Source organism: Anabrus simplex, chromosome 1 (genome assembly GCF_040414725.1).
Source record: "Anabrus simplex isolate iqAnaSimp1 chromosome 1, ASM4041472v1, whole genome shotgun sequence".
Lineage (NCBI taxonomy): Eukaryota > Metazoa > Arthropoda > Insecta > Orthoptera > Tettigoniidae > Anabrus > Anabrus simplex.
Window position 1 is genome coordinate 1,679,174,003 of NC_090265.1, and position 17,831 is coordinate 1,679,191,833.

A 17,831-nucleotide genomic window follows, 5' to 3' on the forward strand; every position below is an offset into this window, starting at 1 on the left:
AGCAAATGCCTCACTGTGCACTGGCCTTCAGAGAAGGAAGTGACGACGCCATCTCAGCTTAAATTAAGAATTTTCTTTCCGGTGCATTGTGTGTTGCGAAAGAGGCATCAAGGTTATCAGACTAAAAAAACGATCCCAAAGAAGTAAAAAACAGGCAAGCAAATTTGCCCTAAAAACTAGTTAATTATGACCTAAAAAGTGGTAAAATATTACTTATGCATTGCATGGAATATTACTAACAGTAAACGTCGTAAGTACGGTGCCAAACAGTAATTAGCGATAATTTAATCATGTAAACTGGCAGAATTACAGTACGTTAAAACTTCCAAAATTCATTCATTATCATGGCCGTAAAGTGCAGTTCTAAGTAGGTTGTCCTAAGAAGTAAAAAAAAGAAGAAGAAGTATTAGCATGCTCTTTAATATCTGTTGGTATAAGAAGACGCTGCTTAACAGGAAGTAGCCTATATTGAGTTCATAATTGTACGTATGTCTTAGTCTTTTTCTCTACGCGCATTGCATATCAGGACCATGTATATTCACCTTCGAAGTCGCTAGGCATTTTCTTGTGCTACGAGAAACTCCTTTCTACGTCACGTGACGCCAGAGACGCGTATTTAAACATAGTTTACTGCTGATTAGCTGTGGGTCGCCTTCGTCTACACGCTTACTGAGTTTGTTTTTCACCGTGACTGACGCACTACCCAATGCTTGTATTCCTTTTGTCTTTTATTATTTCCAAACTCTCACATAACTCCAAACCCAGGCGAGAGATTGTTTTCGACAGACTTCTATAATTTTAAGTAATAATGCTAATTATCCCGACAAATAATTGGAAAACAGCTCCTGCACAACTTTTAATGAGGTTGTTTCACTGCTCTCAAAAGCAAACACAATTACTCGCACAGTTTCGTAGAGTTCGCAGTGCAGTACATTTCTCTTTACTCCTCCGCCAGTGCTCACCCGATGGTGGACGTGGCTTAACGCAGTAGAACTGTTTAATCAGTTTTCCTAGTTTTCCTTACTTCACCAGCAACTCTGCGTAACCCGTGAATAAGACACGTTAAATGGGCCATTATTGGGAAGAGTACCTGAAGTCCCCTTGCCGCTTTCACTACGTATGGTACAGTATCGATTACTAACAACAAGATTCGTTCTCGCCTAACTTCACCTTTCCACAGTCCGACTCGTTGGCTGAATAATCAACGTACTGGCCTTCGGTTCAGAGGGTCCCGGGTTCGATTCCCGGCCGGGTCGGGGATTTTAACCTTCATTGGTTAATTCCAATGGCCCGGGGGCTGGGTGTTTGTGCTGTCCCCAACATCCCTGCAACTCACACACTACACATACCACTATCCTCCACCACAATAACACGGCAGTTACCTACACATGGAAGATGCCGCCCACCCTCATCGGAGGGTCTGCCTTACAAGGGCTGCACTCGGCTAGAAATAGCCACACGAAATTATATAATTATTATATACCTTTCCACATGCGTTTGGTGGCATTGTCAGTACTGCAATTGTGGAATGGTTAGCAGCATCTAAAACCTCTGAATGAAGTAAAAAATGCATCACCCAAACCATGGGCGACCATGCCCAGAGGCAAGGTGCCCCCTCCCCCCAACCTCTCAGGGAAAGGAAAAAATCTAATATCGTCAGGTGTTTTTCTTTCAAGGAAATTATTTAAAAATCGGTCTTACGTAGAAGTGGTAGAGGATACCGTGTGTGGAATTCTACCGTGGAATACAAGTCGCCATTCATCTTCCAAAATATAAAAAATACTACATACCCCCAGGTCTAGCCTCCCCCTTCCCCCCTATACAAACCGCCCATGACCCGGACGATCCACGAGAAGCGTGTGAATTACAACATTCACAACATGCCTTCCACAAACATCCGTAGTCTCATCAACGGATGCCCAGATGCTATTGTTGTCTACACTAATTCTAATTTTCCGAAGCGTGTCTTAACAAGAAGGCAAATAACTTTCTTTGTTATGTTGCCTCGTCCGGGAACAACTGCACTGTGTATGAAATTAAGAATTTTCGGGAAGTGCTCGTTGTTCACTTTATTAAGCGGAATATTGGCAGATACAAACATTTCGCATAGATCTTTTGAGAAATAGGCAAGTTTGATAGGCAAAGATTTCGCTGTATCAAGACAAAAGTGCCTGACCACTCTCTTGAGAAGACTTTCGATTCACGCAGCCCTCGTGCTTAGCATTAGCGCATTACTATTGCACATTTAATCATTTGACCACCGCTACCTTAACTTCTCACGCTGTTCGTCAGTAGGCTAGTGCAGATCTCTTCACCGAACTCTTTCACATAATTTCTTAATTTTACATGCTAGGGTTCACTGCAGTAGGCTACTATAAGTGTGACCAATCTATTGAATTTTGTTGGTGGTGAAAAAAAGAAGTGCTCTAATATTGGACCCGTCAAGGATGAACTGAGCGAGAGATAACATGGAATTTCCCAGTTTGCTAATTGTCTCTGAGATAAATATATCTAATGGAACGACATCCTCCAATTCCAAACCAGCAACTGTCTGTTCCGGGAAGAGAAAGAAAAATATATTGCGTTTACTACAGTATCTGAAACTCGACGCAGATAACATGTACCTTGTTAAAAACAACGCCTTAATTTTAAAATTGAAAGTACTCAAAACATAACGATATATGGCCTTATGCCATTAAAATGAGCAAAATATTACCTAAACAATAAAAATGGCCGAAATATGCATTTATTTGCAACATAAAATTGCTTTAAACGGAGTCAAATGCCCATCACTCTCTCTTAGCCTACTAAGGCCCATGGGCGCCCGCAAGGGGGGGGGGGGGGGCAAGGGGGAGCGCTTGCCCCCCCCCCTGGAATTCTAAAATGGTTGATGTTCAATTGTTCAATATCATAGCCTACCAGATTATTTCATAAACTGAACTTACTGACAGTCATCTAGGAACTGTTATAAGCAGAAATTTCTGTAAACAATTTAATGTTGCTGACGTTATATTGGTTTTTATATTCAAGAAAATTGTTAATGTGCCCCCCCCCCCACCACTGGAAAAGATCCTGCGGGCGCCCATGCTAAGGCCCGTATTCACCAACGCGAGTAAAAGCTTTGTATCTTGGTTTAAAGCTACGTAAACCGAGATAACAGTTAAGTTCGTATTCACCAACAACATTATCTCGGATAACGGGTATTAATCTCGGTTTAAAATTTTACCGGAGTTAGCTTGCCCGATTAGTGATGACCTCGCTGCCTATTTCGCAATATACAGACGTATGTAACAGGGAAGTCTAATTTTGAGCTGTCCGGCTCCATGGCTAAATGGTTAGCGTGCTGGCCTTTGGTCACAGGGGTCCCGGGTTCGATTCCCGGCAGGGTCGGGAATTTTAACCATCATTGGTTAATTTCGCTGGCACGGGGGCTGGGTGTATGTGTCGTCTTCATCGTCATTTCATCCTCATCATGACGCGCAGGTCGCCGACGGGAGTCAAATCAAAAGACCTGCACCTGGCGAGCCGAACATGTCCTCGGACACTCCCGGCACTAAAAGCCATACGCCATTTCATATCATTGTGAGCTAAGATGACGTCGTCACTTCTCACTCGGAGGGTTTGCGCATAGTGAGCCACCTGACCAACGGTCAAGTACTGTATTTTCAGTTCAAACCGTCGTTGTTAGACAAGTCTTTGTCGTGGACTAACGTGTTCTTCTTCTTCTTAATCTTCTTCTTCTTAATCTGCTTACCCTCCAGGGTTGGTTTTTCCCTCGGACTCACTGAGGGATCCCACCTCTACCGCTTTAAGGGCAGTGTTCTGGAGTGTGAGACTTTGGATCGGGGGATACAGCTGGGGAGAAGGACCAGTACCCCGCCCAGGCTGCCTCACTTGTTATGCTGAACAGAGGCCTTGCAGGGGGATGGGAAGATTGGAAGCGATAGACAAGGAAGAGAGAAGGAAGCGGATGTGGCCTTAAGTTAGGTACCATTCCGGCATTTGCCTGGAGGGGAAGGAGGAAACCACGGAAAACCACTTCGAGGATGGCTGAGTTGAGAATCGAATCCACCTCTACCCAGTTGACCTCCCGAGGCTGAGTGGACCCCGTTCCAGCCCTCGTACCACTTTTCAAATTTTGTGGCGGAGCCGGGAATCGAGCCCGGGCCTCTGGGGGTGGCAGCTAATCACGCTACAGAAGCGGACTTAACGTGTTTTTATCTACCATATTTGTTTTCACTTATGAAGACGCGGGGCAAAGACTCCGCAAAACGTAAAGAATGTATCTTTGTTTTCTTTGACATGACCAAATCCCAAAAGATTACAGTATTATTGTCGACATATCTCTCTCACCGAAAGTATTTTTGTTCAAATTTCGTTTCAATATCTTCATTGGTGCTGGAATTACTGAGGAAATTTTGCAAGTGGTACATGCTACAAATACAGTATGCTTTTGCTATATTTCTATTGGGAAGGTGGTGGATTTGGAAGAGGGTAGGTTCGAACCCCACCGTTGACAGTTGGTTCCTTCCGAAATGATTTTCTGAGGTTTTACAATTTCACGCAAGTAAAATACCGAAACTGTAGGCTACCTACTTTTATTTATGAAAAGTTCTTGATAGGCTGCCTAAAAAATTTGTGGGATGTTAATGCCAGTAATACAGTCCAGATGGTAAATTTAACTATGGAAGTTTGAAAGATTAATTTGAAAACTAAGGTGTGAAGCTACCAACCACCACAGAAACACGCAATAATGATTACATCCCTCCATATAGGGTTGGCGTCAGGAAGGGCATCCGGCCGTAACACAGTGCCAAATCCACATGTGCGCCGCAGTTTGCACCCACAACCCAATAGGTGAGGGAAAAGCAGTAGAAGAAGTAGGTGTGAAGGGAAATTGCTTATATATTGAATATAAATGTTACCTGTATTGCACTCGAGTTTGACCTAGTACTAGTTGATAGTTGATCATATAACCGTGTGCCGAACGAGAACAAAGTCATTGAGTGACTATTGTAAAACCTAGTTTATAATCTAATGCCCATTTGGGCAAACCTTTCTTCTTAATAATAGTTCTAGCACAGTCTTTAAAATGAAGCATTCAATCAGATTCTCCAGGAACAATGAAGGATACTCAATAGCATAATGATTTGGATTCTATGGCCCAATGCACACAGAAGTGGCAAAGGTAAGAAGCGCGGTGTAGGCGAGGTGGGAAATGCAGCATTTCCTCACCTCCTCAATGTACGTACTACTACTGTAATGTTTTCATTCCTCCCCTAAAGGGGAAGGCTGGCCACTTCGACGGTGGTGTCAACTCTCAGCCAACGGGATTTGTGGAAGGTAAGTGGATTGGTGGCCATGAAAACTATCTCTGATAGTGTTTTTAAGAAAGAAGGATTAAGAAAATGAAATGAAACCACAGGAACCTGAAGAACACTGCAGAAAATCTTACACCACCACTCACCACATAACCTTAAATACTCCTTTTCCCCACCGGTAATCAAAATCTTGGAGTGGAAGATGCAAATGGTGCTAACATTTTGGTCATCAAGACAGTAATAAAACTATTAAACATAAACAAGAATCAAATCTGTAAGTAGGCCTAACATTCACTCCTGAACTTAAAAGAGTAGGCCTAATTTCAACTACGGAGACTAACTTTTATTAAAAACTAGTTAAAAGTAATAGGAGGTCTAATTCATGTATGCAATACATTTTTGAAACCTTTTTTTTGTCTCAATTCCAGACAGATTTATCTTTTTTTATGAGATAACACATGAACCTGCTCCTAATTCTAGCTTTTAGTACCGTACGGTATTCTGGACTGGGTACCGTACCTAGCTTTCGACCATTATCACCCCAGTTGATGGTATTGCTTTATATTTTTAAAATAGGGTACAGTATTTACCCAAAGAACTAACAGATAAAAACATCCTCTGAGCATTAATGAGCATTTTTGCTTAATATTTAATTAATATCAAAAAAGATGGCACTCGTTATTGTCCACTCAAGGCACAGAATGGACTTCACATTTATTCCATTACTTTTCATGATACTCTCATATTTCAACAAAGGGAAATCTCTCATGATGTACAGTAGAAATCTCTTACCTGCAAGTCATTCAGATCAAACAAAAGTTCAAGTTACAGCTTTGAAGTATAAATATTGCATTTTTAATTAGTCAGAAGTCTTTTTTTTTTTTTTTTTTCAGAATAGGTATTGTAATACTTTATTGATATCATGAGAAATGCACTTTACCATGCTTCTCATATCCATTACAAAGCAATTTAGTGTTGTATATTGACGCTTCATCCCATCAGAACATAATATTATATCTTCTCATGTTATCATGCTTAACATACCGTAATCCTAGAATCTACTCAGTCAAGTTCTTGTTGCTTCATATGCATCTTCCCTCTTAATTATTTTCCTTGGTTTGTTATGATTTTTATACTCACCTGTTCAGTGAAAAAGTACAGTAACCAAAATACGGATATACCAAACAACTTCATTCAAAAGTTATACTCAGTTTCTTAAACAACAAACCATACTTTAAAACTTATCCAACAAGTAATATAAAGCCTGCTCACTTGATATTCTCTTCAAAAACAGTGTCCGCCTACCACTGCAGCGCTGGGATACAACCTCACACTAACATGCACTATCATTCCTGTCGGGAGGTAAAACCAACACAGATTTACTGAACATCAAAATATATTAATAAGTAGAATGAAGTAGAAAATAATAAATGAATATTGAATATTTTCATGACCATTTTTGTTCTGTACTTAACATCTCTTCTACACGTACTAAATGTACATAACACAACCTAATATAAGCTTATTTAACTACAACCTAATAGGTTGAAAGTCATTTCGAAAATAATAAATGTTTGCCCTTTACCCCTATGAGTTCAATTCAGCTATGAGTTTCCTTTATCAGATAGCATGCGTAAATATCCAAACGAATGCTGGCATTTAAAGAGTAAGGTAGATTTTGCACTGGGTATTTTTAATACCGTACTATATAGTTTCAGAGGAAAGGAACAACTTTAACAAGTTTTCTGGATTCTTTTTCCTCATAATTGGTTTTCTTTTCAAGAAGTAATCTTGGTGACTCATCTGTCATGCCATTAGTGTAGTTAGTGATAGAGGGCTGAAGAAACTTCTGCAATATTACTCTGCTCAGTTCCTCAGGAACTGTAGAACAAGATTTTTAGCAACATTAGCAACAGTATTTCGGTTAATGGTTATACTATAGGCCTATTTGGACTGCCTAGCATAACCAACATCATTTTGTCTATTACTTGTTCCAGTCTCTTCAGCAGTGAAACAAAACCTAGATTTGGATACCTACTGGATTCCACCTCTGTCTTAGATTTTTATTAATGAAGTTACAGAAGACGGACTCTGGATACTACTAATTTTATCAAGACACTCCTGACATGGTATATGGTCTTGGACAACTCTTACCAAATACCCTCCAATGCCACTGCAGCACTCATCATAGAAAAGCACAACACCCTTTTGGCTTCTTTTTCCATACTTTCCAATTGTGTATGAAAATTGTTTGCTAACTTTCAATTCATTGCTGGCAGCTCATTTGCTTGAAACATTGAGCTGGTGCATCTCCCTGTTGAGTTAAATGTTACCATCCTGTCACTCAGGCAGATTCAGGTGCTACATTTCGGATAAGAGATACAGTAACGAGTCCAGTTGTTTGAATTTTATGCAGGGCCTATGTAACACTTGCAGCATTTGTTTAGTAATTGCTACCTGCAAGTTGTGTGATGCAACTAATTTATGGTAACTACTCCTTCATCAGAAGAAAATTTTCTGGTTAGCACAAAATGGAAGCCACTCTCCGGCAGATACTTGACAGATTTTGTTGTTAGATAAGCTTCTTCATAAGTTTCTTTAGTTCCAGATAGGAAGTGAAGTCGTTCTCCAGTCACTCGAGCCTTTCATCATCAACTGAGAAGAAATACATTGCATCTTCATTCCTTTTACAATGACAGCAAATATACTGAAAAGTGTTCTTCACCTTAAGGATGGTGAATCATTTAATAACTGGCTTCAAGAACTCAATAGCGTGTGTCTCTCTCTCTATCTCTCTCTCTCTCTCTCTCTCTCAGTCCAAAGATTGGTTGGCAGCAATTCTCCTCCTCCACTCCTCTCTGTTCTCTGATAGTTTCTTCATTTTTTCATATGGTTCTGCTCCTATATCTCCTTGAATCTGTTTCTTTTCAAAGGTTATTGTGTAGACATGTTTGTGTGTCAGTCTTTTTTACTAGTTTCACTTTCATGTCTTCCTGAAAGTTGTACAACTTTCTGATGAACCTACCAGATATGGGTTTCCTATCCTTGACCAAATGCTTCTTCAAGCCTAAATTTTTTATTACTGTATATGAAACTGATCATAAGAGAAATACATTGCGTGAATTATCCAAGGTATATGGCACAATGGGTAGAGGTGTGATACTGTAAGAAAGCAAATAAAATAGTTTCACATAATAATTATCTGCCACTACACATACAACAGTAGAAGAAGCCTTTTCCACTTTACCAATAATTACAATAGTAAGTTAATGAAATTCTTCAAACTTTATGTCCCTAGTAAGAAAGTAAGAAAGTACACCACATGAATTTTAAGATACAAAGCAAGTCCAACGAATACAAAGCACAGAAGGTTTGCTAGGCCTATATCTTTTCCCAGTCCATCCAGTGATGCAAGTCCTTGTACGTCATCAACTGCTTTACAGTAAAACATGCATGGTCGTTTGATGCTAGATTTAGAAGTCAAGCTTACCAGTTCGCTATTTAGTATAAATCCTTAACCTGCCGGTGACTTATTGTGTCAGCTAATACAACATATAATAGTTATATCACTCCATCTGCACTTTATTGTAGAAATACTTTAAGCTTTTCTTGTAGAAACTTTGCTTTTAAATTTCTTTCAGCAAGTCCAAATTGTAGTCGACCATTTTTTTATCTGAGATTTTGTTTGAGTTGCTCTTAATAGTGTGTCTGTGCAGATATTTTCTGTCTTGCACGTCCTACACAGTGTTCATATTGTCCTATTCTGTGAGTTCATATGTTGCACATGTAACTTTGTGTACACAACTAAATTACTACCACTGGAGATACCAGATTGGGGAGACAGCATCAGATGCACAAGAATTGTTTGGAAAAGAACCAGCATTAGGAGATTTTCAGGGTGTTAATGCTACAACTGATTTTGCAATACATCTTCTCGACACTGACAGTGATTATTGCTCATAACGGAGTGGTCATTAAGTTCTATAACTTATGCTTGGTCTCACCAACACAACAGAATAAGGAAATTATTATAATAGGAAATAGAGCAATTATATACAAAGTAACCTAATTTTCGCCATCATATGGTCTGCGTATATAACTTGTCTGCTTATTGCTTTCATCCATAATTTTCTGGTTGGCTCTTGGCAAGGATATTTATGAAAATTTGTTCCATGAACTATATTTCTAGAGCCTTGTTTGCAAAATGGCATGTAATAGTACACCATTATAATATAATGACTTCACTCATAAGCACACAATGTGTAAAATTACTGCCAACTGATGTGATCATTATTTTGAGGTTGTATTGCAGTGCCGCTAGTGGCAAAGATAGCATCTGCAGGATGGACAGCTGCAGTGGCTATTGGGAGGATTTTTATTACTTGTAGGCTAAGTTTAAAAATACTGTAACCTATATTAATTTTAAATTTCTGACAGTAGGTACAGTCTAAATTAGGCATTTCTGAAAATACTTTCAAAAATGGCTTATTTACAGCGAATTTATAACTTAACATAAAGCTTAAGGGATTGTTTCAAACATCAGACATTTATATTTTTATTCATCATAGATTTGATTGAATGGTCAGCCATCTCAGGGATATTTTTCCTTTCATCGTAGCTTTCCTTCTTCTTCCATCAGATGTCATCTCAGGGGCAGAAGACCAAAATTACATTTTCTGCCATAGAGACAAAATATTAGAAATATTAACATATTTTGGAGACATGTGTTATAAGCTTATATAACTGCATTTAAATAAATAATAAGTATCACATAATTCTGAAATGTAAATACATGAGAGTCTAAAAACATTATGTTAAAACACAGAAGTGGAGTTGCGCTTGTGTCCCTAAGCTAAAATGTTGATAGTATCAAGATTTTCTTCATTATATTTCCAATTCAAAATAAGTAAAAAATATAATTCAAATAGAAAAATGAAAAACAGAGTACTAGAGAGACAAGATGGGTGTAATAAATTGTGCTCACATCATACTACAAGAATTTTCTCCCCCTGCCCTTATCGTAGCCTCTATTATGAATACTAATGAATACTTCTCCTTTCATAATTTTTCTCTCCTTTTCATATATGGCAGCAGATCCTGAATATCCATTTAATTTCCTCAAGTAGTATGTAGTTTCAAAGATTGCATCTCAAATATCCACCATAAAGTCAGAAATAGCAAACTCATAACTTGACCAAAATTCCTGCTCTTGTGTAATTTTTTCCCCATGCACCACAGGAACGTATTTGGAGTGGAAGAGAAAAGTCACATTGGGCACATGAAAGCCGTGAAACAGTCCGTATTGGATGGCACGAGCAAGTGGTCTGCAAAAATAGCCATCACAGGTTTGTTGGACACTAAAGCGAACAACTGTTGATTACAATGTATTCCCTTGATTCCTTATTTGTTGGCGTTGTGTACGTGTTGAATACTGACAGCCTCCTACTGTTGAACATTTTCACTTGTTAAGAACATCCTTGATGTGTGACAAATTGAAGGATGTCCAGTTTCTATCAGCATAGAAATACAGCATCCCAGTTTTCGTGCATCAAGGAAGTTCCCTGTAAAATGTTGGGAATCATGTTAATTCAGAGCCCTGTCTATAATGAGGTGCCTGAATGTAAACCATTTATGTTTGATGTAATATTTTTAGTCCTTATCATTCTGGATTTGTGAATTATATTTATTGTTTCTTTACTGTCATAACCAATATACCAAAATCTTTCTTTTTGATATTAGCATTTTCATTAAACAGTATAGAAGGTTCTGTAACTTTGGTTCATTTAAGATCAAAGGGAGGAAATGTGAAGAAAAAAAAAAAACTACAACCCATTTTCCAGTCATTGACCAGGTCAGGGATGTAATGAATGAATCATATATGGGCTATTAGTACGATGGGGTCGCCACTCAAAGTGACAGGAGATGTATCAACAAAAATACTTGTACAGGTATTCTCAAATTCTAGGCTTCAGTGAACTAGTTCCATAAATCAAGTCCCAGTATTCAAAATAATGGAAGTGTTTTAGTCTTCTCTGTACTGTAGAACACTTTGAGCACATCGTCAGTTTTAGATCAGTCATAACAAACTAAAGTTTTCAGCTGATCCAAGTGAATAAATATTTTCATAAGTGAGTCCTATGTATATTTTTGTTCATTTGTACTATAATGGATCATCCTCAATCACATAAGAATCAATACAAAAGACTAAGGCTTCATATGTTAGTACTTATTTCTAGAGTTCTACTTGGCCTAATTTAACAACTTTTATCTCATTCTAAAACTCTGACTGGGTGGATTCCAAAAAATCTTAAGGAGGCCGTTTCTTGGAAAAAAACTATCAGAAAAGTGGAAAACCTCTAACCCCTTAGCTGTTGAAGATATGATATCAAGTTGGGGCCCATTTTATTTGATCCCCGTACCTAGAAAACAAGAGAAGTTCCATAAACTTTACCACATGCTCTTTTTTTTTTTTTAATATCTTAAATCAGTAATGGTTGATTTGAAGAAAGTTACTGATGATGTAACATGAGGTATTAAGAACATATTTCAATCAGTGCCATTTAAACAGTGGTTAGAAGATAATGCAATTTGCATATGTTTCAGTTTAAAAGGCAAAGAAATAATATAAAAGCCATATGAATAACAAAAAATACACAAAAATTGCAAAAATGGAACAGACAAGCTCGTCAGGATATCCACACTTTTTTCCATTTTAGTAAAATCAAGAAGTATTTGTGCATTTTCAGTTTCCAGTTAAATAAATTGTTAAAAATATTTTTCCCTACAGTCCATTGTATCCTTCCAATCATCAGACTTTATTGCCTGTTTACTTAAAATATTACAGCCACTTTCACTGTCATAGTGTTGGTAAATACAACAGTGCCAGAATTCAGATACTGCCTATCTTTCTTTAATTGTAAACTATTCATAACTGGGATGATAATAAAATTTGAAAATGACTTCCTTCTAAATAAACTACTTTAGTGGGGTTGATGACCCCTTAAATCAATAATTGTGATCGTGACCAAACTATGCATATATGCCATACTGATAACATACAGGAGAGATAGATTTTCTATCAAAAATGTCAATATTTACAAATAACAGATCTTCGGATCTGTAGTATTTCAGCATCTGCTAAGAATGCAGAAGAACAATGGTAGAAAAATTTCCTGAGGGTGGCCGACCATGGGATTGAATCTATGATTTTTCAAATAAAATCAATGAATCACTTTTTCAATTTGTAACACAAAATGTACTTACAAGGTGTAACAATATGATATGGCTAAACTTTCAGAACACATTCCTCACATGTAGAAGAAGAAAATATGTTATACGAGTCCAGAAATGCTTAATGTCCATGTTAGAATTCATTTTCTACAACTCTACAGAGTGGTATTAATCATGGGAAACACACGAGAGCAGAAAGTACCAGCATACCACATGAAACCCTTTCTTCCATGAAATACTCAAAATGTCCTTCATTAGTATTGATACAATACTTCAATACTTCAGGGATACATCAGCACATCCAGGATTCAATGAGATGGCAGGTTGATGCATGTATCACCACTATCAGAGGACATTTCAAACATTTCATTTAAAAAAAGAGTTGTGTGTTTTCCAGTATTAATGTACTATGTAGGGTTATAGAAAATGAGTTCTAACATGGAAGCATTTCCGGACCCATTTCCATATTACATAGTTTGTTCTACGTGTGAGAATGTGTCCTGAGAGTTTGGCCACATCTTATTGTTATGGCCTGTTTATTAAAATGTAATTGGTCCTACTATTACAGTCTACGTCAGTACAAATGTTTAGTATCATTTCAACTGTACTCAGATGTTATTTTCATTTTGGTTACCAGTAAGTTACTTGATTTAAGTTAATTATTGCATTACGGGAAAAAATACATCACTTTAAAATTGAAATGGCAATTACTTAAGCTTGCAGAACTTCTTGAGGAAATTTATTATTATTGATATGTATTCTGTTGAGTGTCCTTTTCTGATTGGTTTGATTTAATTCAACCATCCCAGTCATTTATAAATATATAGTATATATTAAACATCTGTGTAATGAGGCCATCAGGTACTAAAACTTGTCTTCTTCTTTTCCTCTATTATAATTAACAACATTCTTTCATGTATTTTTATTACACTTCATAATAACTCTTCCTTTTACCATTCATTTCCCATATACTATATAACCAGTATAGATTCAATTATTTGTACTGAATTCCAGATTCCACTTATTACTGTTTCTTGATGGATGTAGTATTTTTTGAATTTGTATCTTGGCACAGGCTAGAACAAAAGTAGCTTCCACTAAGATCTCGGTCTCATTTATGACTATCACAGAATGGAAACTGCTGAGGTAGAGATGGTGCTGAGTAATGAAATTCAGAGCATGATTAGTGCATCTAGATATAATGAAAAGTGCTACTCGTACGGCTGATCATGCATCAATAGCACTTTTTGGTTCAGTGAGGAAAACAATGACAAACTATCTCACTCGTTCTCATGCCTGGTACGCCTCATTGTTGTGCCACCATCGGCTTTTGCAGTTTCTATATAACTGCATAACCTTTGGTAGTACTATCCGAGAATCCAACCAGTCTTTCTACTGAAAACTTAATAGACAGGCAGATATTCGCTTGCTTGTTGTTTAAAGGGGTCTAACATCTAGGTCATCAGCCCAGAGACAGACATTCCAGAAACATGAAGTTCTCATACTTTTATTGAATCAGTAGTAGAGTGTCAGCATCCAGATCACAAGATCATGGGTTCAAAAGCAGCACAGATAGTCAGATTTTTGAAGGCTGGAAATTCAACAATCCATGTCATACAATGTTGACATGTAGAAAATGCCTGATGACCCAATCTGTGTTTACTGGACAAAATTAATTTAAACTCAGCTACAGTTTACCCAAGAGAATTCTGGTTTACTTTGCCATCAGGAAGAGTAAAATGGAACGTTGAAATTGATAAACAGGCAGTCTAGATGGCATTAAATCAAAATATCTGTCACTGTAGCTGAGGCCATATGATGATGATTATTATTATTGATTCAATTATTTACCGTACTTGAATAGTATAATTTCAATACTTCTATTAATTTATGATCTATGTTCAGGTGTCTATGACTGAGTGTCTGTCTACTTTTCTGTCTGATAGTATCAGAACAGTGTTTGTCTGGCCCTATGGTCCAAGGGGTCCGAGGTTGAATTCCTGGCCAGGTCAGTGATCTTCACCCTCATTGGTTAATTCCAGTGGCTCAAGGCTGGTTTGTGAAAATTTCAGCATTAGAATTCATCATAGAATTCATCAAACTCACGACATGCAGGTCACCTATTTAAATCTAAGAATTTCATTTTTGTCCGTATTGAACTGAGAATGGAAGATAGGAAACTTAAAAGGGTCCACCTTTTCAATACAAAAATGTTATAGTTTATTTACAACATATATTTACACTTGGAACTAGTTTCGACACTGTTTGGCGTCATCCTACGGTGTGACTGACAACTTAAAAGACCTGCGCCAGTATTATTATTATTGCAACAGTATTCTCTAAACATTTAATATACTGCACTATATACCATATTTCTGATGTCTTATAGGAGACATAGCCTACATCATTTTCATATAAGCTACTGGCTTTCACCTCCAAGTCTCTGATTCTCCATTAACAATCGAACAATCTCCTCCACGATTATTTCTCTTTTGCAGCCTCATCAGTCCCAGTTAACTCTTAACTTCAATTTCTAGAATGAGACATGATGCATTAAAATGCCCAAATGGTTATGGTATTTGTAAGAAACCAACAGAGGAAATATACTGAATTAATCTGGATTAGCTTTTTCAAATCTGTTGTAATTCTACTCATGTTGAAGGAAAGACTACTTTTCATACCCCCTCACAGAAGATTGATGATTTTTCTCTTCAGATATTTACTATGAGAATTAGGAACTTTGTAAAATTTTAAGATCTGTCTTTATGTATCCATTGAGTCTCAGTGACAAATGAAGAAAGTTTGATAAATCATGCATAATTTCAAGACAATTCTACTTAAACAAACTGAAATTGTGATATGCAAACTTCATTTCAATTTTCATTTTAATATAACTAATTATGATTAAATAATATATAACAATACCACATTATTAATACTTTTAGCCCATTATTTATAAAGATCATAAAATGGAAGCTATTAAAGATGCATAAGATTACTATTTTCTATAAGTTAGCTGCCTTTGATCTTATTCAAAATCCTTAAGAGAATGAAACATACAACTTGAAACATGCAGTAGTTTGTCTTAGGATACTCAAACAGCCCAAAATCACTTTTTAATGACAGAATAATGTTAGTTTTAAATGTATTTGAGTAAGTTATATTGGTAAATTATGGAATGGTTTACATTCTTCTTGAAATGCTACAGTTCATTCATGGCTGAGAGAGGAACATATTAAAAGAAGCACAAAGTTACTCCTAATTGCAACAAAAACTATACAGTGAACATAAGTTAAATAATAGGAGTCTGTCTGTATCACACGTTTTAACAACGAAGTGCATCATATCCCAGTGAATGTCTTCCTCCCTCTTATCCAAAAGTCAAAATACTGACTTCAAGGTCTCCAGATCTCTCCAAAGTTAACTCTTAACTTTAACATTTGTTATATGCTATAATGAAATGTTTTAAAAGTTGACCTGTTATTCGTTTTCAAATGTTTATTACAAATATTACACTATGAATTCAGAGAATTACACCATACAGCAGAAACTGGAACCACTGAAGGAGGTTATTTGACTTCTTAATCCACCCAGTTGTTGTGATTGTTACCTCCAGACCAAATTCCTTAAGTGTTTCCCTATCCCAGCTGCTATGCTTCACCTCAAACCATTTTAATTTTGACTTTTTTCTTTTTTTTGTATTGATGTGGTGTTGTTCTTTGGTGTGTATTTTTTATATTTCCACAGAAACACCTTTTCAGTGGATCCTGACACACACATTGATTCAATCGAACAGGCTGAAGATATGGTATTAGAAGGGACATCCAAATGGTCTTGCAAGATCGCTATCACAGGTATCATGGCATCAAACAACAAAGAAAGAGAACTAATGCAACCACTAAAAAAATGCTATGCAAGCAAGCAATTCAAGCAATTAACAAAACTCTAGAAGTCATGAAACCTGCACTCTTTTTCTCTTATTTGTTTACGTATAACAACTTAAAATTGTTTATAAGGACTTGCAATTTCATTCTTCTTCTCGTCACCCGAACACTCTGAGAATTCTTCACAATAGACTCTAACCTAGACACTGTTCACCTTATACTATTAACTTATCTTCAAATTGTTTTCTCTTTCTCTTCTGTAAATAATTCTTCCTCCTTGTTCTCTGTACAAACATGTAGTGCTTTCGGTACTGTACAGTGCAAAACCCAGCAGTTGACATTGTATTCCAGTAGATTTCTTCTTCTCTCTGTAAGCAATATTATATTGCATATTGTTGCACATGAGAATGCATTTCAAATTTTCTTCTATTCATAATAAAAGAAGGTACTAAAATTATGTAATCTACAATCTCATTCATAAGAATTCACGAATAAAAATTTTATAGCACTCATTCAGAAAAACCTTTGTCACTGGAAGAGAAATTGATTTTGAATTCAACATTCAGGATGAACTTTATGAAAGAAGATAATTGATTAATATTAAGGTTGAATAGGTATAACATCAAGGTTACACATATAATTATACAAGGAAGTGTAATCCAGTCCCTTAAGACAGCTAGAGATATTTTTTAAAAGTTGTTGAAATTGGAAAAAAAAAACAATATTAAGAGACAAAAGATAGAAGGATGAGTGTGGACATTGTGATCACTACTTATGGACATCCTGGGGGTGCGATGAACATTTGTCATTCAAATACGTGTATTAAAGTTTGAAAATGTCATAATTTTGTTTGTAAAACTTCATTTTAAAAAGTTAATCCAAATGTCCTACATTCCTTTAAGAAAAAATGCTCATGTAAAAAAGCTAATAGGATAAGGTTACCAGATTATTTCACGATTTCTGGAGACAGATACACAGACAAATAAAAATCTCCTTTTGTATTGTGCTGCATGTTAGTGAGATATTTCATTACATTGTCTCATACACATCTTAAAGGATGAAAATACTCATTCTACTTACATACTACAGTATTTATTTACTCACTTCATATTACCACATCTATGACTTGAAGAAGTTTTATGCTTCCTTGTTCCCATGTTTTCTACAACAACAGATTTTCTGAAATTCCTCAACATGAAAAGTTGTTTAGTATAAAGAACAAATGCAACAGATTCATTTACACCTCTATGAAGAAAAGGGAACTCCTTCAGCAACATAACACTTCAATCAATCAATTAATCAATCAATCAATCAATCAATCAATCAATCAATCAATCAATCAACCAATCAATCAATCACTCAATCAATCTCACTCAGTCACTACTGATCTGCATTT

The 17,831-nt window shown here is 36.6% G+C and overlaps 1 protein-coding gene across 1 annotated transcript in view; it reads left to right on the forward strand.

Annotated features, from left to right (window-relative positions):
• unc-13 overlaps positions 1 to 17,831 on the forward strand; it is a 312,040-nt gene that overhangs the window by 105,938 nt on the left and 188,271 nt on the right. The window contains exon 10 of the mRNA XM_067138400.2: positions 10,560 to 10,666. Within this exon, the coding sequence (XP_066994501.2) occupies positions 10,560 to 10,666 (107 nt within the window). The remainder of the gene's footprint in view (positions 1 to 10,559; positions 10,667 to 17,831) is intronic.